We start from the raw sequence: 25484 nt of genomic DNA, 5'->3' as shown, positions 1-25484 counted from the left end.
TAGCTTTCGAAGGTTGCCCTTCTTCGTCAGATCGGAAATAAGCAAATGTGCTAGCTGACAGTGTATATAAGTGAAAACATTCAAGCATTACTAGGACAGTCTGACGGGAGGGAGGATGGGGTGGGTCGGAGTATGCATGGGGACATCAAAGCATATCATTGATATTCTAACAGGATGGGTGTGGATAGGTGAGGGGTGGGGTGATCAACAGAGACATACAGCTTTATGGTTTATAATGGGCTAGGAACCCCAGGTCCTTGTTAAGTCCTTTCTGTTGGGTGTTAAAATATTCAATCATTCTGACTTCAAAGGTCTTACGTTCTTGTATGGTTTTAAAGTTACCTTCAGATTCCTCACTGTGAAGTCACTGGTACAGTGTCCTGGTCCGTAAAATGCTGACCACAGGGGTGGGAGCCCTACTGGTACCATGCAAACTCTGGCTAGGGCCCCTAAGCTCCAAGAAGAAATGGTATTTAAATCAGTTTTAAACTGAGATAGTAGAGGGGCAGGGCCTTCAGATCCTCAAGTAAACGATTCCATAGTTGGGGGGGCCTGACAGAGAAGAGAGAGTGGCACGCAATGCAGAAGAGATATCATGAAATGATGGCACTATTAGAAGATCCTGTTGAGAGGATCGAAGAAGACGGGGTGGGTTTGTAAGGGAATAAGGAGTGCGGGAAGAAAAAAAAAGAAGACTAATCAGTAGCACAAATTTGTAAGGAAAAGCAGTTTATAGTTAATACATAGAGGATAGGTATCAGTAGCATTTTTAAAAAATGGTGTAACATGGTGATACTTCCTGTGTTCTGTTATAAGATTAATAGCAGTGTTTTGAATAAATTGCAGTCTGTACAGTTCACGTTGTGCAAGACCTATATAGAGAGAGTTACAGTAATCAAGTTGTGACACAATAAAAGAGTGAATAAAATGTTTATCGTAGAAGGAAAAAGGAATGTCTAATGAATTTGACATGCCCGAGTCAGTGGCACAGCTACAGATGGGCCCACCCAGCAGCGGAACCCCACATCAACATCTCTTCACCGAGAGTTGAAGTCTCGCGAGGTCACTTCAACTCTTGGCGGCCATTTTGAATTGGCGCCAAGATCAGCAACTGGAAGAATGCATGCAGAGCAGCGCTCCAGGCAGGAAAGAGGGGGCTCTTTCCTGCTCCGAAGGTGGAAGAGGTCACTAGACCATCAGGGCAGTAGTAAGTAAGGGGAGGAGAGGCTAGTAATCTGCCGTTTGTCCGGATTCTGGGACAAACGGGCAGATTGGCAAAACCTGGCAAATCCGGACATATGGTAACCCTAGGAAAAACAAACATGCTGGCCACAACTAGCAAATTTGCACGGGGGATCCTGTACTCCTGCTACAGCACATTTTCTAAGAAGACATCTTCTATTGCAGGAGGGACTGTGGAAGACAGGAAAGCTAGACTGAATCCTGAGATTGTTGATGACTTTATTCATCCACAGATTAAAAGTCATAACAGTGGTTCATAGGACATATTTCTCCCCTCAAGGGCATACAGAATGTGTTGTATTTTGTAACCCTGGACATTTTAACAGGGTGGAATAGGATTCCTTGGGGTAGCAGAAGTCAGCTATTGTTGGGGTTGGAAGGATAGAGTGTGGTGGTGAGGAGGGTTATTATAGCCTGCTCGCTGTTATTATTGTTTTCTATTTGTAATTTATACCAACAGTTGCCACAGCATATTGTTCCTTTTATACTTTACTAAAAAGATTTAAATATAAATTCATAATTGTTAGAGGCTTCTGCAGATCAGAACAGATCCCAAGGGGATGGGGTGCGGACGGGGACAAAACCTGCAGGGATGGGGTGGGGACAGAGACAGGGCCTGCGGGGATGAAACGGTGGCCTGCGGGGATGGGGTGGGGAAGAAGGACAGAACCCATGGGGACAGGAACAAATTTTATCCCCGTGTCATTCTCTGTTACACATAGTTTATAGAATATGCTCACATGCTGTTCTTGAAACCAAAATTTAGGCACACCCATTTAGCCACCTAAAACCAGGCCTAAAAAATGGCGCAGATTGGGTGTATTCTATAATAATGCGCATAGTTTTCTGAAACGTCCTCAACCATTCCGTGCCCATGGTCATGCCCCTTTTTGACCTGTGCACAGTAGAATTTACACGCACCACATTATAGAATACACCTAGAAAGTTGTGTGCGTTAATGCTAATTAAAGCCAATTAATGCCACTAATTGGTTGTTCAAGTACCATTATGGCGCTTGATTTGGCTTGTGGCCAAATTAGCGGGCCAACTTAAGGCACCATATATCCGAATTGGTGGTTCTCAATAAGGTAGTTAATTAAGAACCATAAAACATAAACATCTAGTTAAATTTAGGACTGCAGTGGTCTGACTTCAGCGAATAAGCAATCAACTTAACCCTCAGCAGATTTTCCTCCTCTGAATATCGACCCAAGCATTGTAAGATTAATAATTCAAAGAATGATAGGTAGTTGTCTCAGGTAAGACTGCAGTGACAGCTGTGCTGTAGAAGCCTGGGATGGGTAGGGAATGATGCATGTAACATAGTAACATAGTAGATGACGGCAGAAAAAGACCTGCACGGTCCATCCAGTCTGTGCAAGAAGATAAATTCATATGTGCTACTTTTTTTATTTGTACTGTCCTCTTCAGTGCACAGACCGTACAAGTCTGGCCAGCCCCATCCCGCCTCCCAACCACCAACCCCGCCTCCCAACCACCAGCTCTGGCACTATCCCCGCCGCCCAACCACTACTCCTGATAGAGGCTCTTCTGTGGTGGATGTTTCTTCAGACAGTCTGAATTTGACGGCTATAGCTTCCTGTGCTTGGAGCCTCTGTCATCTCTAGGATGCATGAAATCTCTGGCAGTCCTTAGGGAATGGAAGTTCTAAAGAGAAACAGGAGCATGTGTTTCACACTTGGCAGGGTAGCCTGCTGCCGTAGAGCTACAAAGCTGGAGGTTGATCTGTGATTCAGCTGGAAGTCAGAATGGTGCAGTATTTAACCAATCCTTTATTCATTACTTACACCTTTCTGGAGAAATTCAATCAAGGCAATGTACCGTGAGAATAACTGAACGGTAGTAGTTTACAATTATACAGGTCCATATTCAGTCAGGCAGTCACAATTTTTTTTTAAACACTGGCTGCTATGGCTGAATTAAAGCTGGATAGTCAGTGCATCTGAATTCAGCAGTGACTGCAGCACTGTTCAATGTGGCAGGGGCAGACTGAGAGTACTCTGGACCCCCTTCCCCCGTCGCTACCGCCCTTGCCCCCCCCATACACACTACTGCCGCCCCCTCACACGCTACTGCTGCCCCCTCACATATGCTACTACTGCCTCCCCCACATGCTACCACTGCCCCCACAGCCCTTACCTTCCTCCATGTCCAACATGTCCTCCAATCTCCCCTCCTCATGCCCAGCTTGTCCCTCCGACTCCCCTTTCCCACCTTCTTCCATGTCTGCTGCTGAGCGTGCCACTGCTGTTGCTGTCCGCGGTAGCTCTACATTTTAAATTGGCATCTGCGATCTCTCACAGTAGTTTTTCACGAGAGTTCACGGCCACCATTTTAAACTGCGGAGCCGGCACAGGACACAGGCAGTGGTGGGGAGAATCGTCACTTCGCCAGGGCGGCTGTAGTGTGCGGCAGGTGCGGCCATTAGACCACCAGGAAGCTGTAGTGTGCAGCGGAGGCAGCAGCGGCGGGCAAGGGCAACTGAGCAGAGCTGGAGCCTTAGCAACGAGACTTATACTGTATATATACTATTAAGAATAATTAAGTCTCACCATTTTACACCAGAACTCAAATAATATTGGGTAATAGGAGGAAAAAGACTTCAGTATAACAGCCACCCAATTGAATATTTCAGGCTAAGCTGTTTCAAGCATCACTAGTCTTAAAAATATAAAAGCCTCCTCCTCTCTAAATTTTCAATTTTTGCTTTATACATCAATTTTTTTCACTTCTTCATTTTTATAATGGCTTTAAAAAGCACTTTGCTTAACAGGTCGAGCTCTACGGAATATCTTTATTTAAAATGAATCAGAGAAAAGTTTTCTTCACTCAACATGTAATTAAACTCTGGGATTCGTTGCCAGAGAATGTGGTAAAGGTGGTTAGCTTAGCGGAGTTTAAAAAAGGTTTGGCCAGCTTCCTAAAGGAAAAGTCCATAGACCGTTATTAAATGGACTTGGGGAAAATCCACTATTTCTGGAATAAGCAGTATAAAATGTTTTGTACATTTTGGGATCTTGCTGGGTATTTGTGACCTGGATTGGCCACTTTTGGAACAGGATGCTGGGCTTGATGGACCTTTGGTCTTTCCAGTATGGCAATACTTTGTACTTATGTACCAGAGTAAGCTTCTTCAGGAGAACATATGACGTTATTTTTCTGCAGGAATTACTTCCTAGCCATCATGACATATAGGCATTATGGTATTCCATATGCCCATATAGAGTAAAGGGTCATGGATTTGATATACCACCTTTCTGTGGGTACAAGTTACCAAATAAGTTTACATATGCAGGTACTTTCTCTGTCCCTAGTGGTTCTCATTGGGCAGCGTCAGAGCACCCGAAGGAGGTGCGTACCTTTCCTGGCCCCATGCAGCAGATGTCCTTACGTATGGAGTATAATGTACAAGGAAGATACAATACTTAAACAGCTGAAGGAAAATCTTTGCAACTCCAATGAGAGAAGGTGGAACCCATAGTCATGCTCTGTATCCTAAACAGTAGCACTGTTTACTTCTATAGAAAGATTCATCTAGAAAACTTGATTGTAGGGTACTTTGGAAAGTTGACTAAGAGCTGGTACTAATTGTCTGAGCCATGTGGCTAATTTTGCAGGAGGCAGTGAAGCCGCTGAGGTTAGGAAGCATCTGTTCTAGCTCTCCGTAGCACACTTGGTTCTTCTGCCACTTAAACTGGCAGCATTGTCCTCCCCCTTCCTACGCCAACTCCTACCTAACAGAACAGACGACAGGGAAAAAGCATTTTTGAAATTGGAATACATGTGCTAATGAAATAACAGTTTTCATTCGTTTTTACAGAGAAAATTAAAAATCTGTTACAGAAGGCTTAATTGGACCACCAGGAAATTACTTCAGGCTGTCGTGTTTGGACCTCGTCTAATGTTTTGGCACATTTTGCAAGAACTAGGACAGCTTAATCCAGAGATATCCTGGTCAAAGTATGACCATGTGATGTTAAAGATAAAGGAGGGAGTTACAGAGTTAGAAGGGAAAGAAAACATTGCTATGATATTCGAACAAATGATTTCATAATTAATCAAGACGAGAAAGAAAAGAACTTTCTGAAAAAATTAGGTGAAGAGGCTGGAGAAGTCACCAATGACTATTCTAGGAGATCAGTTTCAATGGATCACATGATCGGGAAAGAAGTGGACATTGTAGAAGATTATTTTATAAGAACAGTCCAAAAAGGTGTGGATTTGTTCTATTTTATAAAGGCAGTCTAGGTGTGTATGTACCTTTATAAATGCCATGGGCAAATTTACACGTGCTGCAAAGGCGGCAGGAATGTGCGCATGTATTCTATGCATATACATACATACATCCCATCTGCATCCTAGCCTTTGCCCAAACTCTGCCCCCAGGAATGCCTATTGCACAGCGCATTTATAAGTGTGCACCAACTTATCAGGACATGAGTGGAGGAGTGGCCTAGTGGTTAGAGCACTGGTCCTGCAATCCAGAAGTGGCCCTTTCAAATTCCACTGCTGCTCCTTGTGATCTTGGGCAAGTCACTTGACCCTCCATTGCCTCAGGTACAAACTTAGATGGTGAGCCCTCCTGGGACAGAGAAATATCCAGAGTACCTGAATGTAACTCACCTTGAGCTACTACTGAAAAAGGTGTGAGCAAAATCTAAATAAATGTATTTGGCCAGGCAATTCATAAGATCCCTTTCTGTGTGTAAAGAATGTTTTCATATACAAAATATTCTTTATCAAATTATGCACTAGCCCCCTAAGTCACCAAAATTGCAAGCAGAAATTTGGGTGCATGCTCAATTTGTGCACACAATTTAATTGAATAATGAGCCATTTAGTGCCAATAACTGACTTTATAACAAGCAATGTGTGGGACAAACACAAAGGATCCTGTTTGGAAAGATCGGATCCAAAGAAGCTTAGTGGAGGTTAGGTAGGAAAGCCGGTGCTGGGCAGACTTCTATAGTCTATACCCTGATCGAGGCTGAATAGATTTGGATGGACTGGAATAGAGCTATTCAGGTGCTCTTTCCCTGAGCACGTCTACCATGCAAGAATGTGCCACCTTCTACCACATGTGACTTGAGGCATAGCTTCATTTTATGAAGTCTTTTCTGCACATATATACCATATTTTTCGGACTATAAGACGCACTTTTTTCCTCCCAAATTTGGGAGGAAAATGTTGGTGCATCTTATAGTCCGAATGTAGCCCCCCCCTCCCCGTACAGGCATCTCCCTCCGTTACAGGCTCCCTCTCTCCCTCCCTCCGTTACAGGCACCAGAGAGCTTAGAGAGAGAAGGCTGAGTGAAGAGCGACATGCATGCTGAAGCGCTGCTGCTACCGCGAGTCACACCGACGAGGTGAGGAGTTTTAAAATTCCAATGGAGGGAGAGAGGGTGCCTGTAATGGAGGGAGGGAAGGAGCCTGTAACGGAGGAAGGGAGTGCTTGTAATGGAGGGAGGGAGACTGTAACGGAGGAGGGAGGGAGGGAGTGCCTGTAACGGAGGGAGGGTGCCTGGAACAGGGAGGGGGGGGGCCTATTTTTCGGACTATAAGATGCACTTTTTTTTCTCCAAATTTGGGAGGAAAACCTAGGTGCGTCTTATGGTCCGGTGTGTCTTATAGTCCGAAAAATACGGTAGGTATTTTACATGTGGAAAAGGTTTGTAAAATTGCCTCCTTGCATGTCCAGCTTTTTACATGCAGAAAAAAGCTTCTACAAAACTACATGATTGCATATGCACATGAAAAACAGCCACAAGAGGGCACCTGCTTTTTGCAATCTGCATGTGGCCATTCCTAGGGGCATAGTTTGGGCAGAACCAGTTGACATGGTTATAGTTTATCTGGATTTTCAGAAAGCATGTGACAAAATACCTCATGAAATAAGTCTGAGGAAATTAAAAAGCCATGGAACAGGCTTTTTTTTTTTTTTTTTTTTTTAATTATTTATTTATCAATTTAATCATTATTTCACAACAAATTATGAATATGCAATAGGCATTGACAAGGAATAACAAAACAAAGAATACAGTTTAAGGCCTGTTCGTCCACAAATTAAGAAATTGATCCAAGAATCAAAAATTTATATTACAAAGGCAATAAAAGAAAAACCTCCCTTTGCATACCTCGGGGTTACTGATCCCAGCCTGCTATTATGGAGGGCACATAACATTCGTATCTACTCTAGCATCAAGAAATTCCTTTAACTGTTTAGGGTCTACAAATTGAACTGACTGCCCTCTAGCATCAAATTACATATACAAGGAAAACGTAATACAAAGTTGATCCCAATGCCAACGCTCTAGGACGCAGATCTAAAAAAGCCCTGCGTCTAGCTTGAGTAGGCCTTGAGAGATCAGGAAAAACACGAACCTTTGAGCCCATAAACAAGGTTTCTAAGTGTCTTAAAGAAAGTCTCAGTATTGCATTGCGGTCAGGCTCCAATACAAAGGTAACAAGCATAGTAGACCTCTGTGTAATTATCTCCAGTGAGCTTTCAAGGAATGAAGTTAAATTCATTCCATCCCCCACCCTTGGGAGATTTCGATCGTCTCCCTGTGGGTTCCAGATGTAATAGGCCCTTGTTATGGGGGCAATGAATCCTTGTCCATTCCAAGAATGTCCACCATATATTTCTTGACCATTTCAAGAGGTGAAATTAAAGGAGACTTAGGGAAGTTTAGGAACCTAAGATTAAGTCTACGAATCATGGTTCTCAAGGTATTCCGTCCGTTTATGAAGAAAAATATTGTCTTTAACCAAAACCATTCTCTAAAGTTCCCATCTCTTGCAATTTAATATTCAAATTTTCCATTTTAGTGGCCTGTTGTGCAGATACCTGTGCTTGGAGTAGCGCAGCTTCAGAAAGAGTTCTTATATTTTCAGTGTTCTCTTGGAACAGGCTTTTTAATTCCTATCGATGCTTCAATAAACATTTGGTTGCTTTTGATTCCACTTTTGGAGTTATTAATTTTTTATTTATTTAGGCTCGATATACCACCTTTGCTAACAAGCAGTTCAAAGCAGCGTAAGATGAAGTATAAGAACATAGAAAACAGAATGAAGAAAGAACTACAATAATGAGCAGGAAAGAGTAGGCGAGGACCATGCATACTGGCTACAAGTAGCGAAACATTTCACAACAGAGGGAAGGAGAAAAGAGGGAAGAGAGAGAGGGCGGAGGGAGTAAGGAGAGGACAGGGACCACTCAACTAGAGGCAGCACTGGACCTAACTTGATGAAGTCGGAAATGCTTGTTGGAAAAAACCAGGTTTTCACCATAGACTTGAAGCTAAGAGAATTCAGTGAGAGGCAAGGAATTCCACAGGGCTGAAGTTGTCACCATAGACTTGAAGCTTCTGAAAGAGAATTCAGTGAGAGGCAAGGAATTCCACAGGGCTGAAGTTGTCACCATACACTTGAAGCTTCTGAAAGAGAATTCAGTGAGGGGCAAGGAATTGCACAGGGCTGAAGTGGCAAAAAAGAAAGCTTGATGTCTAGTGGATTCAAGAGATGCCTGTTTTGAACTGGGTAGGTTAAGTCTGTGATCATTTAGGGAATGGAGGACACGACAACGTGAATTGGCAGGATAGGTAGGATGGGAAACCCATCCTGTGCGCCTTAAAAGCGAGCATAAGCAATTTGAAAAGAATGTATTGTTTGAGCGGAAGCCAGCGATGCGATCTAAATAATGGGGAGATGTGGTCAAAACGGCGAGCATGGCAAGTGTTTTGGATAGACTGTGAACTAGCTGGGAAGGATATTTGTCCATCCCTACTTTTTTTTTTTTTTTTTAAATTTTGCTGTGCATGGTGCCATGGAAGTCAATAACAAAAGAATGGTAATGGAGGTCATTCCTGGCATTGCCTTTGAAACTGTTGGGAAGTTGGCGAGGGAAGGAATAGTACTAAAAGGAAGGACTGGGGGGAAGGTTCACATGGATGCCAGATATCACAGTACAGACAGATGGCACAGCAGCTTTCATAGGATACCACAGGGCTGCCAAGAGACTGGGCCAAGCCCGGGGCAAGGCTGCCCCAGGGCTCTGCCCCCTGCCCCCCCCTGAGGTCGTCGTCGTCGTCATCGCAGCCCCCTCCATCCACCACCGGGCCGGGCCCTCCCCTGAATTCAAATCATAGCGCCTCACTCGACCTCGCTCCGTGTGAAAGAAGCGCAGCAGCGGCAGTCCGCAGATCGCCTTCCCTTTGGGCCTTCCCTCCCTGTGTCCGCCCTCGCGCAAGTTACGTCAGACAATGGCAGGACCACAGGAGGGAAGGCCCAAAGGGAGGCGATCTGCAGACTGCCGCTGCTGTGCTTCTTTCACACGGAGCGTAGGTCCAGGTGTGGCGCTATGGATTTGAATTCAGGGGGGCCCGGGCCCGGTAGTGGACGGAGGGGGGGCGGGTGGAGGGGACTGCGACGCTAGGCCCCCCTTGGAGGCCCCAGGCCTGGGGAATTTTGTCCCCCCTCCCCCCCCCCCCCCCCCCAGCGGCCCTCGGATTACCATGGAGCTTTTGCTCTGAACCAAGCACATGCAAGAATTGAATGTGAAATGTTACATCCTGTATCATCATTTGCAACAAACATCTTGACATCATCAGTTTTAGAGGCCATATTTTGCTAAGGATATAAAAAGACCTGAAGCGTTTCGGAGAAGGGCAACCAAAAATGGTATTGGGGTCTGCGTCAGAAGGTTTAGGAGAAGAAGACGGAAAATGTATACCTTAGAGGAAAGGAGGGACAGGGAAGATATGATATACACACAAATCTTTTCAGAGGCTGGGAAGTAGAAGAGTTGAATGAGTAGATCTGATAGGTCGTATGGTTTGTCCTACTATCACTTTCTCTTTTTTGTATTATATATTCATTTATTATTAACTTTAAACAAGCTTACATCTTGTATTAGAAACACAGAGTTAGGAACATCATTTAAACACTAGTAAGAAATGCCCGTTTCTGGCAAAAATGAAACGGGCGCTAGCAGGGTAATCCACCCCCCCCCGTCCTCCCTCCCGAGTTGCAGGACACCCCCTCTGTGCCTCCGTTTCCGAGTTGCACACTCTCCTCTTCGTCCCTTCGTCCCTCAGTGACGTGGTTGTGAGGGCTGCCCCGCCCTCAACGTCATCGCGTTTTGACGCGAGGGCCGCCCCCGCCCTCAACATCATCGCGCTTTTGACGCGAGGGCAGAGCTACAGTGACTGGAGGCCTGCAGGCCAAAACCGGATATCTCGGGCGCCTCAAGTTTCCGCTTGAGGCTTCAAAGTGCCTTTTATATATATATATATATATATACCCTGTTTTCCCCTAAAGTAAAACATCCCCAAAAATAAGACCCTAGTAGAGGTTTTACTGAATTGGTAGATATAAGGCCTCCCCCGAAAGTAAAGACCTAGCAAATTTTTGGTTGAAAGCAAGGGCCGCCGAGAGCCAGACAAGGCCGCCCCCGGCCGCTCCCCCACCCGAGGTCGCCGGCCCCCCCCCCTCCGTCGCTCCCGGACTAACCTTAACGCCTCCTTTCACCTTCGCAGCAAGCAGCAGCAGTGCAGACCTCGCCTTCCTTCCGTGCCCCGCCCTCGCGGATGTTACGTCAGGCAGGGCGGACAAGGAAGGAAGGAGTGGCCTGCTCTGCTGCTGCTTGCTGCGAAGGTGAAAGGAGGCGTTAAGGTTAGTTCCGGGAGCGACGGAGGGCGTGCGGGCCAACCCGATGCTTCCCCGAAAAATAAGACAGCCCCTGAAAATAAGACCTAGCGCATTTTGGGGGCAAAAATTAATATAAGACAGTGTCTTATTTTCGGGGAAACCACGGGTATATATATAATATATATATATATATATAGCTATATATATATATATTCTCTTCCTTAGACCTCAATAATTGGGGGTCGTTTCCGTCATAGATAAGGAGATCAAAAGAAATAGATTGTCCTTACTATCACTTTCTAGGTTTGTGTTTCTGTGAGTCATTAAATGCTTCTCATTTTCAGATGCAGACATCCTAACTTATCAGTACTTATTCAGAACTCAGTATGAATTACTGTTCTATTGCATTTTTGCCATCCTGTGGTTTACTAGAAACAAAACAGAAAACGTGGTAATTAACAAGTAACTGAACTGGGTGGCCCAGCGGTTTGTTGTAGCCTTCCAGCACTTGTTCTAGCCTCCTCCTTCTCCCTTGAATATATCCTCAGCCTAACATTTCTATCACTGTTGAACAGATTCTATTCCACCCGATATTCAGCCTGCAAGTGCTAAGTGGAGGTCTGAGCCGCTCACAGACGTGGACGGAACTGACCCTGGATATTCAATGCCGGGACACGTGCAGCTCCCAGCATTGAATATCCGGTATCAGCTGTCAACCCGGAAGTTAACTAGCACCGGCCAATATTCAGACCAGTGCTCAGTTAACTTTAGCCCAAACCTTAGGACAGCCTTTTTGCTAGATGGTTGCTTAAGAACATAAGAATATCATACTGGGTCTGACTAATGGTCCATCTAGCCCAGTATCCTGCTTCCAACGAGTGGCCAATCCAGGTCACAAGTACCTGGCAATACCCAAATAATAGCAACATTCCATGTAGAATCTCAAAGAGTAGCAACATTCCATTCAGAATCCTCAGATGATAGCAACATTCCATTTAGAACCCGAAAGTCGCAAAAGTCCATTCAGAATCTCAAATAGTAAAAATATTCCATGCTACACAAACCCAGGGAAAGCATGGCTTCCTCATGTTTGAATTCAATGCTAACCAGCTAAGTAGGTGCTCCGCCACGCTCCTCCCCTGGCCTGCCCCCTAACTGGGCCGGTTAGGAGATGGCCGGTTAGTGGCGATATTCAGCAGCAATTAAACAGTTAAGTGCTGCTGAATATCGTGTACCAGGTCACTCAACGGGGTTTAACCAGGCAAGAGCCTCTCCTACTTGGTTCAACCCTTTTGAATATCAGGCAGATTGTATTTAATTTTCTCTCTTGAAATCTGGAAGGCAGATTACAACCTTGGTGAAGCCTTGCGGACAATTTTCAAAGCACCATTTTGCATGAATATTGTGATTTGCACATATTAATCGGCTGCCCCTTCAATGAGGCTAAAAGTGGATACATTGTTCTGTAAGATACCACGTTTTTGCTGCACTCAGAGGAAACATTCCCAGGGGGCAGGTTTAAATTCGAGGAGAAAGGTAACGATGATAAATGAGACTCTGCTCTGGGTTAAAATGATAAACTACTCTTACAAGAGTGCATCATCAATAACTGCCTATATGTGCTGGCACTGCAACAAATTTGCAAACTGCTCTATTGTGATGCCAGGGGTTTAATCTTGAATGAGTGGGAACCTGCACAATTGGTGGGTGTGGCTATGATTTATTTAGTATTTATTTATTACATTTGTACCCCGCTCTTTCCCAATACAGCAGGTCCAGTGCGGCTTACGTAGTAAAAGAAAGCATCTTACATGGTAAAGAATACAGTAAAAACGAGGAAATGTAGAACAGTATTATAATGGTGATGATCATAACTACTTACATTAAGAAAGTATTACAAAGGACATGCGAAAAGAATATATGAACTGTGGCAACTGTGTCCCGGATATTAGATTTAGAATAGGAAGGTAGACACGGATATGATAGGTGAAAGGGAAGGAGAATGGGAGGGAAATGGTTAAGGATGGAGGGAAGAAGATGAGGGATTGAGTATAAGGGATTAGAGAAAAAGGTCAATGTAACATTGGGGTCAAAGTGAGTGTCGACATGCTTAGCAGGAGTACGTAGGTGATCTGGTGGAATAAGCTGGTCCATTAGGGTAAACTTGCTTGAAAAATGGGTTACCATATGTCCGGATTTACCCAGACATGTCCTCTTTTGAGGACATGTCCGGGCAACCGGCAGGTTTTGCACAATCTGCCCGTTTGTCCGGATTCTGGACAAACAGGCAGATTGCTAGCCTCCCCCTCCCCTTAGTTACTACTGCCTGGTGGTCTAGTAGTGACCTCTTCCGCCTTCATGGCAGGAAAGAGCCTCCCTTTTTCCTGCCCGGAGTGCTGCCCTGCATGCATCCTTCCTGTGGTGATCTCGGCGCCGATTCAAAATGGCCGCCGAGAGTTCACGTGACCTCGCAAGACTTCAATTATCGGCGGCCATTTTGAATCGGCACTGAGATCACCACCGGAAGGATGCATGCAGGGCAGCGCTCCGGCAGGAAAGAGGGGGCTCTTTCTTGCCCCAAAAAGGTCACTAGACCACCAGGGCAGTAGTAAGGTAAGGGGAGGGGGGTGAAGGGGTGTGTGTCGGTGGGAGGGGAAAATGTTGACAGGGGGTGGAGTGAGGGCGTGAAAGGGGATGGGGCGGGTGTGAAAAGGGGCGGGGCAGGTGTGGTGGGGCGGGGCATGTGCCCTCCTTTTTGGGGACAAAATATGGTAACCCTAGTCAGAGTGGATAGACCATGTAGGTCTTTATCTGTCATCTTTACTGTGTTAACTATGAAGATCCTAATGTGTGCCTAACCCCCAACCCCTCAACCCTAATGAAGAGTAACCCAATGGTTAGAGCAGCAGCCTGAGAGCCAGAGAAGCCTTGTTGAAATCCCCTATGGTTCATTTTGATGCTGGACAAGCCACTTAACCCTCTATTGCCTCAGGTATACTAAGATTGTGAGACCTCTAGACAGGGCTGGTTTTAGACATGCTGGGGCCCAGGGCAGAATTAAGGCGGGATCCCGCCCCCAATCTCTCCACCCACCATTACTTCCACATATAAAACAACCTTAAATGACTTCTTCACATAAGAAACACAAACAGACCTTTATCAAATACAGAACAAGGGATTAGAATCGAAATATGAAGACAAAATTGAACTGGGAACCCTAAGATATTAAGGGCCCTTTTACTAAGCCACGTAAGCGTCTACACACATCCAATGCATGCCATAATGGAGTTACTGCCCGGGCTACCATGTGGCTCGTTATGCGGTAATTTTCATTTTTGGCGTGCATCCAAAATTTTTAAAAAATTTGGATGCACATATCGGAAGCGCACCTAGTGGCATTTGACACCGTAGGTCATTACGCCTGGTTACCACATGAGACTTTACCGCTAGGTAAATAGCTGATGGTAAGGTCTCAGACCCAAAATGGACACATGGCAATTTTGGTTCGCCACAAGTCCATTTTGGGAAAAATTTTAAAAAGGCCTGAAAAATGATTCTGCAACGCACCCAAAACATGCGCCTACACTACCGCAGGCCATTCTTCAGCGTGCCTTAGTAAAAGGGACCCCTAAACTTGGCAAGTACGACAACACTGAAGAATAAAAACATAAATGCACTTCCTTTTGTACTGAACACAATCGGGGACATAGCCACAGAGGGCCTGGACTTGGTCCCTCCTCCCCCACAACTTTGAAGCTCAGACCCTCCAAAATTAACCATTGCCCTTGCTATGGCTGGCAGGGATCCCCAAGCTGTGTCAGCTGAAGACCACCTCCTCCTCTGGTCCGGCAGCCGTAGCTCTCCAAGCTCTGCTGCTGGTGCTGTGTCTTCAGCTGCTGCCACCGCTGCTGAGCCTCCCAAGCAGCTCAGTTTTCTTTCACACATGCAGAAAAACCAGCATTCACAGGAGGTGGCAGAGTGGTGACAGCAACTAGGGGACACTGCCGTTGTCGGGTGGTCAAAGGAAAAGGCAGTCTTCACCAGGAGGGGCCTGGAGATCCCTGAGAGCTCAGGTATTTATATTTGGCATTCAGGCAGGGGCAGGAAGAAAATTTGGTGCCCACCCACTTTTGGGTTCAGCCCTGCCCCCCTCCCCCCAACTGTCTGACTATGCCATTGAACACAATACAAAGACATCTGTGATACACATATCTCAAAGTTAGCATATTCCAGTTAATAAATTCAAAATGAAACACTTTTTTTTTCTACCTTTGTTGTCTGGACATTTATTTTTCCGTTATGTTGGTCCCAATTTCTTTGTTTGTCTTCTGCTAATTCTCTTATTTGTTTTCTTCTCTCTCCTGCCTTGTCCTATTCCTTCACTACATCCCTCTGATATATTAATCCTTCCCTTATAACCCTTTCCTCCCTTTTCTCTTTTCTCTCACTATCCACTCAAATTTCACCTTCTTTTACCCTTTCCTTCTATTAACTTTTTATATTCTTCTCTCATTCCCTAGCTGTCTCATTCATCATCTCACTCCTTCCCCAACCTGCCATTCCCTTCCATATTTCATCTACCCTCCATTACTATCTCTGTATTCATTATCCTCTCTCACTCACTATCTTGCCACCCTTTCTTGGCATCTCCCACATGATTCTGTCATTTGTACTTTTTGCCTCCCTCTCCCTCCCTCCACTGTCATAGCCCCAGTATCTCTTCTCCCCCCCCCCCCCCATGGCCTGACATCTCTCTGCCCCTTTTCCTCTACCCCCATCGTCTTCCTGTCCATCTCTCTTCCCTTCTGCTGCCCCCCCCCCCTCCCATGTTCCATCATCTCTCCTCCTCTCTTTCCCTTCATGGTCCAATATTGCTCCCTCTCTCTTGCTGTTGTTCCCTTCCTCTACTCCATTCCACATGAGCCTCTCTCTTCCTTCCCTCCCACCCATTGTTCAGCACCTGCCTCTCTTTCCCTCCCTTCCTTTCCTGGGTCCAACAGCTTTCTCTTTCTTCCCAACTGCCTTCCCATCTAGCATCTATCCCTTCCTCCCCACCATCCTAGGTCCGACATCTCTCCCTCTCTCTTCCTTCTCTCCACCCCACTGTCTGCCATCTCTTCCTCCCCTCTTTTCGAGGCCCATCATTTCTTCCTCCATCCACCCCACTCCCAGTTTGGCATGCCCGCCTCCCATCTCTCAACACCCCTGGGGGGCCCTTTGGTCTGCCATCTCTTTCCCTTCTTGCCACCCCATCTAAGATCTCCTTCCCTTCTCCTCTCCTTCCATGTCTAACTTAAATTGCATTTTTGTTTACAGGAGGTCACCAGCGTGGCAGGGATTCTGATACGATGCCTGCATCTGCTCTGGTGCTGTTTCTCTGCAGCACTCCTCCCAGGCTGGAACAGGAAGTTGTGTCAGAACGGGGTGGAATGTGGCAGAGGAACAGAAACAGCACAGGGGCAGATGCAGGCGGCATATCAGAATTGCTGCAATGCTGGTAACAACAAAAATGCCATTTAGTAGACAAGGAAGGTGAGGGGAAGGGAAGGAGACCTTTGATGGGACGGTGAGAATAGGAAGAAATGATGGACTGCAGGGGCCCCTGGAGCTGTGGGCCAGGCAGCTGCCCTGCTTGCCCCTCCCCTAATACTGGCCCTGCTTCCAGGGGTAGAAAATACGTTGTGTATCTGATGTACACCACTTCAATAGCTTGCCAGATGGTAAATAAGAAATTAAAAATAAAATAAACACATGCACTTTACATTTTCAAATCCACATTCTACACACTCTATTCTCCATGCAAAATGTACTTGAAGAAACAAACACAAAAATGTTCTCTGTACCCACTGCAACTTTCTAAGTGACAGTATTTGTATACTGTCATTTTAAGACTGCTGATAAAAAGAAGCCATGGACTGTTCCATGCCAGGGTACTTGTAAGGCACATTCTGAGGTGCAGACCGCATTCCTTGCACCAATAACACTAGAGCCCTTTCATGGCATCCAATAATTTATTGTCATCATGATCTAGTTAAGTAAGAGCCCAAGAAATGGGCAGGAGCACTTTCTAGCCTTGAAATTGAAATGTCTGGTGAGCAGGACAAGTACTGCAAAAGCAGAAAGAAAAGCTTATTCAAGCTATTTTCTCTGGTGTGGTTGCATTAAAGAAATAAAATGTTTTTATTACTTAGATCTGGTGATATGGCAAGTATCCTTTTTCCTCTGTTTCTACCTCCATATCCCTAGTCACCACTCAAGAACTAATAATATCATATACAGTTTGGCTGGTATTTCTTTTTTTTATTTATTGTGGTAATTTTAGAATCCAAGCTTTCAGTTTCCAGTGTTCTCTTAAAACTTTGATGTGCCTGACAGAAATGAAGTCAGGAACCTCACTTTACTATAAGACAACTCTGAAGTAAGCATGAACTGTAAAATTCAAATGTCAATCTATTTGGTTAACATGCGGATAATTTGCAAAGGCATTTCTATGCATAGAAGGAACTTTTACATGCAGGAGTGAGGCTTTGGCAAACACATGGGTTCCCTGGGGTAGAGGTCGGGCAGGGAATGCACGTACAAGAGAGGGGGATGATGATGGAGGCCTGGAATCAGGGGTGTAGCCAGACCTCAAAGGGAGGGGGGGCCAGAGCCCATGGGGGGCATATTGTGGCCTGCCTCCCTGCTGCCGCCCTCCCATTGCCACCTCTGCCCTCCTCTGCTTCTGCCTCCCCGCCACCGCCACTTCTGCCTCCCCGCTGCTGCTGCTGCTTTCCCCTCTCTCGCTGCTGCTCATTGCCACTGCCGCTGGAAGGTACCTTGGCTGGCGGGAGTCCCCAACCCCAACAGCTAAACCGTTTGTTCCACGCTGGTCTTACATTGTTGGCACCCTGTCCTGCTTTCAGCGTCATGCATGCTCAGTTTCATTAAAACGAGTGTGCATGGCGCTGAAAAACAGGACAGGGCACAGGAATGTAAGACCAGTGCGGGACAGACGCCTTAGCTGGCGGGGTTGGGGACTCCCGATAGCAAAACTGGGGGCCCTGGAGCCAGTTTGAGGGAGCCGAGGCCCCCGTAGCTATGCCACTGCCTGGAATACTCTCCTGGTGGGGGTGGTGGGGACAAAACCAGTGATGGACTTCACAGACACATAGGATAAACACAGAGGATCTCTATATTTTTTTGTTACATTTGTACCCCGCGCTTTCCCACTCATGGCATGCTCAATGCAACTTATATGGGGCAATGGAGGGTTAAGTGACTTGCCCAGAGTCACAAGGAGCTGCCTGTGCCTGAAGTGGGAATCGAACTCAGTTCCTCAGGACCAAAGTCCACCACCCTGACCACTAGGCCACTCCTCCAAATTAAAGCAAAGCTTAAATGACTTTCACAGGTAAAATTGTGGCTGCCTTGCTGGGCAGACTGGATGGAGCATACAGGTCTTTATCTGCTGTCATTTATTATATACTATACATGTTCTTATAATCTGTTATATTCAAAAAGATTCTAAGCGAATAACAATTAGATTCCTTCAATCAAAGAATACAATAAAATTAATACGTGTAATTCTAACTCTTAATCTCATTTACTCTTATAGATATCATTTTCACTGAACAGCAAGTTTTAATGCTCTTCTAAAAGTATAGTAAAACAATAGTCTCCTAATAACTAAAGGGAAATTATTCCACAGTTTAACCCCCTGATACGAAAAAGAAGCTTTGTGAGCCAGTAGTAGCAGTTTGAAGTGAGTTCAACATATTAATGGAAGTCAATGCTTTGGAGGCAACAAGATATATCATGGGTGGGCACTGGGCAATGTGGATGCTGAGATACTGCCTTTAGTTCTCTCTGGCACTGACTGGTTGGGCCTGACCCTAAAGTGGAGAGGCCATGGCCACTCAGGCCTACCTGTGGTTGTGATCCTGGTGCACTGTAACAAGTAATTATGGGACCATAATTCATATCTGATGGCAGCATACAGCAGCTTAACATCAGTATCTTGAGTATTTTGTAACCTCTTTAAGATAGCCTGTCGCAGTCCACAATAAAGAATATTGCCATTGTCAAGGCAACTGATGAGAAAAGCATGTACTAAAGTCCTTAAGGCCTCTTCCACAAGGCAGGAATGGAAGGCCTGCAGTTGTCTTAGGGCCCTGTTTACTAAGGTGTGTTAGTGTTTTTAGCGCGCGCGAACCATATAGGGATATTGTAGGCACATACAGTGGTGGAAATAAGTATTTGATCCCTTGCTGATTTTGTAAGTTTGCCCACTGACAAAGACATGAGCAGCCCATAATTGAAGGGTAGGTTATGGTAACAGTGAGAGATAGCACATCACAAATTAAATCCGGAAAATCACATTGTGGAAAGTATATGAATTTATTTGCATTCTGCAGAGGGAAATAAGTATTTGATCCCCCACCAACCAGTAAGAGATCTGGCCCCTACAGACCAGGTAGATGCTCCAAATCAACTCGTTACCTGCATGACAGACAGCTGTCGGCAATGGTCACCTGTATGAAAGACACCTGTCCACAGACTCAGTGAATCAGTCAGACTCTAACCTCTACAAAATGGCCAAGAGCAAGGAGCTGTCTAAGGATGTCAGGGACAAGATCATACACCTGCACAAGGCTGGAATGGCTACAAAACCATCAGTAAGACGCTGGGCGAGAAGGAGACAACTGTTGGTGCCATAGTAAGAAATGGAAGAAGTACAAATGACTGTCAATCGACAAAGATCTGGGGCTCCACGCAAAATCTCACCTCGTGGGGTATCCTTGATCATGAGGAAGGTTAGAAATCAGCCTACAACTACAAGGGGGGAACTTGTCAATGATCTCAAGGCAGCTGGGACCACTGTCACCACGAAAACCATTGGTAACACATTACGACATAACGGATTGCAATCCTGCAGTGCCCGCAAGGTCCCCCTGCTCCGGAAGGCACATGTGACGGCCCGTCTGAAGGTTGCCAGTGAACACCTGGATGATGCCGAGAGTGATTGGGAGAAGGTGCTGTGGTCAGATGAGACAAAAATTGAGCTCTTTGGCATGAACTCAACTCGCCGTGTTTGGAGGAAGAGAAATGCTGCCTATGACCCAAAGAACACCGTCCCCACTGTCAAGCATGGAGGTGGAAATGTTATGTTTTGGGGGTGTTTCTCTGCTAAGGGCACAGGACTACTTCACCGCATCAATGGGAGAATGGATGGGGCCATGTACCGTACAATTCTGAGTGACAACCTCCTTCCCTCCGCCAGGGCCTTAAAATGGGTCGTGGCTGGGTCTTCCAGCACGACAATGACCCAAAACATACAGCCAAGGCAACAAAGGAGTGGCTCAGGAAGAAGCACATTAGGGTCATGGAGTGGCCTAGCCAGTCACCAGACCTTAATCCCATTGAAAACTTATGGAGGGAGCTGAAGCTGCGAGTTGCCAAGCGACAGCCCAGAACTCTTAATGATTTAGAGATGATCTGCAAAGAGGAGTGGACCAAAATTCCTCCTGACATGTGTGCACACCTCATCATCAACTACAGACGACGTCTGACCGCTCTGCTTGCCAACAAGGGTTTTGCCACCAAATATTAGGTCTTGTTTGCCAGAGGGATTAAATACTTATTTCCCTCTGCAGAATGCAAATAAATTCATATACTTTCCACAATGTGATTTTCCGGATTTAATTTGTGATGTGCTATCTCTCACTGTTACCAATAACCTACCCTTCAATTATGGGCTGCTCATGTCTTTGTCAGTGGGCAAACTTACAAAATCAGCAAGGGATCAAATACTTATTTCCACCACTGTACATGGTTAACGCGCGTACATGGTTAATGTGCCTACAATGCTGCTTAGTAAACAGGGCCCTTAGGGAGTAGAAACAAGACCTGACAACACCAATGACTTGTCTCTCAAAAGACAGTGACGAGTAGAGAATGATACGAGGACAAAGTTTGTTCTGTCCCTATCCTCATCCTCACCCCATCCCTACAAGCTTTGACCCCATCCCCACCTCGTCCCTGCAAACTCAAACTTCACTGCAGTAGTTCTATCATTTTCTAGAAAGACAATCACGCACTTTTTGTTCGAATGAGATTTTGTACTGTTGCAGGGATGGGATTGGGATGGGGATAAACTTTCTGTGTCATCCTCTAGTGCTGAATAAACATGTCCTTCAATATTTTAACTGAATCTACCAATATAATTGGTGAACCTGAAAATGATGGAGGGACCATTGGGATGACAGACAAGCCGATAATCTATATAGCGACAGCTTTGTCAGGGTTGAGCTTCAACATCTTGGAAATCATCCAATCATGAACAGCGTCCAAGCAGGCAATGAGAGGGATTAGGACTGATGCAAAATGTCAGTTGTAGGTCATCTACATAATAATAACCATTGACTTTGAGATATTGTATCAATGTAACAAGAGGGCTGATGAATGGATTGAAGACTAGGGTGCAAGCACCAGGCCTTGCAAGACATGGAGGCGTCGAGAGACACAAAGAAAGATCTCGAGTTCAGCAAACCAAATTGAAACAGATCCCTGAAGGGTCAGCTAGAATCAATCACATGAAGGTTATTTATTATTAGGGTTTATTAAGCATCTTTATGAAGAGATTCACCCAAAGCTCTCACTAACCTTCCATGGGGGTATTGTTGTCTGGTCGATTTGCAAAAACAACATCCACATACTCCAGCTGTAGTCTCTGAAGAGAGGCCTTCAATCCTATATGCAGAGAAAAGGATCAAAAAGAGACATGAAAAGAAGCACTGTAGCAGAGCCAGCAGCTCTGAAATATCACTTTGCATGATAGGACCATACATTGGAGAAGAACAGGTTTTGCGCTGCAAATGTTTTGTGACATTACATTCTGAAACAAAAACACACTGACTTCCCATAGCGTTTAAATCAGGCTCCAACATTTAATTTCCGGATTTGTGGGCCTGGCTAAACCATAGCCAGTTAAGTGCAATATTCAGCACTGAACCAGCTATAGGGTACCATATAAAGATAGGACTGGGGGGCACACTGGAAGATCCTGGGTCAGGAAAAGAGGAATTAAAAGATGCATCTGCTGTATTGGAGGATTCCATTTCAGAAGTTTCACTTAGATCTACTTGACTTATTTCCTTTGTGTTTGAACAAGACTTGAATGGAATTATGAGACTGTTCTTTAAGAATTTTCAACAACCTTTTTATGGTCAAAGAGTTTGTTTTTTTCCTGATGTGGCCTGTTTATAGGGCACTCCCTTCTTGCCTCTAAAAGGAAGCTGAACAGAAGAGACTAAAAAAAAAAAAAGCAAGTCCTTCTGGCAAAGGAAAAACACTTTAGAGTTCAGTTTTTTCTTTTTATAATAATGCTAAAATTTATTAGAGTAAATAAATGGTTACAATAAAAATTTTATCCCAGTATTACAGAAAATTGAATTCTTATTGATATCAGTCCCAGTGGCGTTCCTAGCCTCGATGACACCCGGGGCGGATCGCCAATGCGCCCCCCCACCGGGTGCAGCGTGCCCCCCCCCATGAAATGACACCTCCCCCCTAGCGAAATGACACCCCCCCGGGTGCATGCCGCTGGGGGGGGGGGGTGCCGCGGCACACGCCTGTGGGCTCCGAGTTCGCTACGCTAACTTTGCTGGTTCGCTGCAGCTCCCTCTGCCCCAGAACAGGAAGTAACCTGTTCCGGGGCAGAGGGAGGGAGCTGCAGCGAACCTGCGAAGTTAGCGTAGCAAACTCGGAGCCCACAGCGTGTGCCGCAGCACCCCCCAGCGGCGTGCACCCAGGGCGGATCGCCCCCACACCCCCCTAGGTACGCCACTGATCAGTCCAAATTTCAGTATAAGGAAAATAAAATCTCTCTCTCTCTGCATTTTCCCTTCGGAAGCTGTCAGATTCTGACCTAGTACAAAAGGTACTCAGGCTGAATACAGAAGCTTAATTTTGTCCAATCACTTAATGCCTTATATTTTCTCTCTTACTTATCTGGTATTCTTCAAGTCTGACCTCTAAGGTTACCTTCACATTTCTTTGGTATTTTTCTCAAATATTCATCATTTGCCCTTTGTAACCTCTGTCCCTTGAATACCTATCACTCATTGTGGTCCTTCACTGAAAAAGTCCCTGTGTTATGTTCAGAACCTGTTTGAAACAAACAAACAGACACTTGTTAAAGTTTATAGCCCATTATTAGGGCTAAGCAAGCCTGTCTATGGTCTGTGAGAAAACCAAGACACAAGATAGCTAATTGCCCTACTAGATCAGAAAAAGGAATGTTATACAAAGCTGACTGATCTGAAAAACCAAACAGCTCTATACAGGCCAAAAAATACTCAGGGCAGGAGGAGACATTTTCTGGACATGAGGGCTGACACTAAAGCATTGGGTAACATGGAGCAGGTTAATCATCAATGGTTATTGGCAAGTTTACTTTGCGGAATTGGGCTAGGCCTTTTCATTGATTCGTTTTCCTTAATGTTCGCCTAATAATTTGTAGTCATTTCCCCCATTGTAGTGATCTAAGGAAGGGTTAATTGAATACAATTTGTTTATTCTTCATATAATCTGTTTAGTAAGATTATTTTGTTTAATTTTATTTCCTTGTATTACATTGGCTCGGTATTTCCTCAATTGGATACTTGTGAAATTTTTTTAATATAATTGCATAAATAAAAGGTTTTTTTAAAAAAAAAAGAAAGGACTGAGTTTTATGCAATGCATGGTGACCTTGGCTGGTTGTGTGCTGAATATCAGCACTTAACCAGCCAATTGCCAACTCTGCCTTCAGAATGCTCCCAAATAGCCAATTTTGTCTTAGGCGCTCATGACCGGTTAGCCTGTAACAAACAATTTAACTGACTAAGAGCCATTTCTGCCCGGTTAAATCACTTTGAATATCAATCCCAAAGCTTTCTGCTAGCCATTAACAGTTGAATGAGTTTTATGAATGGTAATCAATATTCCATCAGAATGAAAAATTAAGGCAATCAAATATATGTTTGCTTTTTGGTTTCCTGCTAATGCTGCAAGAAAACTCAAGTGAGGAAACCTTTTTACAGAACAGACTAAAATACATTTTCCTTGCTAATCTAGAAACAACGACTGTATTTGCTGGATTATTAATTCTGCTTGATCTTAAAATTATTTATTTATTTGTTATATTTGTATCCCACATTTTCCCACCTATTTGTAGGCTCAATGTGGCTTACATAGTGCCGGAGAGCTGTTTGCAGACTCCGGAGTAAACAAATACAAGGTGGTTGTGGTAGGACCACATAAAGGAATCGTACAACGGGAGATTGTGTGATGACCATTACGAACTTTAGTGTTGTTGTGTCGCAGAGATCAGGCATTTAGTACAATTATAAAAAGTCTTGCTGGCTGAAACTGATCAGATGAACTCAACTCTAAAAAAAGCAGATGACAGTCCTTTAAAAAGTTTTGTACCAGCCAAAGGATCAACCTCAAGCTTCTCTCTGCAATCACAAGAGCCTCCTTCGCCACCCCAACCAGCAACAGAAAGCAGAAAGAATACATCTGGACCCCAGTCAAAGTGAACTCATTCAGTATAGTTAATAATTCAGGCTTTCTATCAATATTTCACTTGTGGCACATTTCCCCCTGCATAGGATCCCTAAATGTGTAGATCATTCACTTGACTGCAACTGTAAGAATCAAGAGACAGCTGCATCCTGAAGGATGAGTTCAGCTATTACACATGAATAACAGAAATAAAAGCTTTCTGGATAATGTACTCCTTTTGTGCTTCTGTGTAATCAATCTCAATAGTATTTTCATTTCTTTTGTCTTGTAAAACGGTAACATTAGCAACAAACATGTACTAACATCCAGCAGTACTGTACTGAATAAAAGAGCAGATGCTGCTCCAATATACCCTCCTTTTGAGGGCAATTTTCAAAACAGCCCATGTGGGTGCACACCTTGTGGGCTTTAAACACATTTTCAGAGGAACAACCCACATGTATTTCTCTTTCAAAATTTCCCCATGGACTTTGCACTTGCTTTTGTGTGTGTGGGTTAAACTCAACTGGGAAATAGCCTGCATACAGGTTTATTAAAAACTCGGGAGCTTTTACTAAATAGCGGTAAGCAGGGGTGTAGCCAGACTTCGGCGGGAGGGGGGTCCAGAGCCGAGGTGAGGGGGCACATTTTAGCCCTCCCCGGCACCGCCGACCCCACCCCCCCCCCCCCCCGCCATTGCCGGCATTGCTGACCCTCCCCGCCACCGCCGTCATCGCCGCCACCACCAACAACTTTGCACCCCCTGCCGACGACCCTCTTGACCCCCCTCCCACTGCCAACCCTCCCCTGACGCCGCCGTCGCCTACCTTTGCTGGCGGGGGACCCCAACCCCCACCAGCTGAGGTCCTCTTCTTCCAGCACAAGGCTTCGTTCTGTTTCTGTGAGTCTGACGTCCTGCACATTGTACGTGCAGGACGTCAGACTCACAGAAACAGAATGAAGCCTTGCAGATCAGCCAGCAACGTGGCCGCTGGCTGATCTGCAAGGCTTCGTTCTGTTTCTGTGAGTCTGATGTCCTGCACAGA

General features: G+C 45.1%; 1 protein-coding gene across 1 annotated transcript in view; it reads right to left on the bottom strand.

Moving 5' to 3' along the window:
- The window catches only part of LOC115479195 (voltage-gated potassium channel subunit beta-1-like), a 207269-nt gene that overhangs the window by 29287 nt on the left and 152498 nt on the right, over nucleotides 1–25484 (bottom strand). The window contains 1 exon segment of the mRNA XM_030217007.1: nucleotides 21556–21642. Within this exon segment, the coding sequence (XP_030072867.1) occupies nucleotides 21556–21642 (87 nt within the window).

This window comes from Microcaecilia unicolor, chromosome 10 (genome assembly GCF_901765095.1).
Source record: "Microcaecilia unicolor chromosome 10, aMicUni1.1, whole genome shotgun sequence".
In the NCBI taxonomy this organism is placed as follows: domain Eukaryota; kingdom Metazoa; phylum Chordata; class Amphibia; order Gymnophiona; family Siphonopidae; genus Microcaecilia; species Microcaecilia unicolor.
The sequence above is the reverse complement of the archived record's forward strand: the minus strand, read 5'-3'. Positions and strand labels throughout refer to the sequence as shown.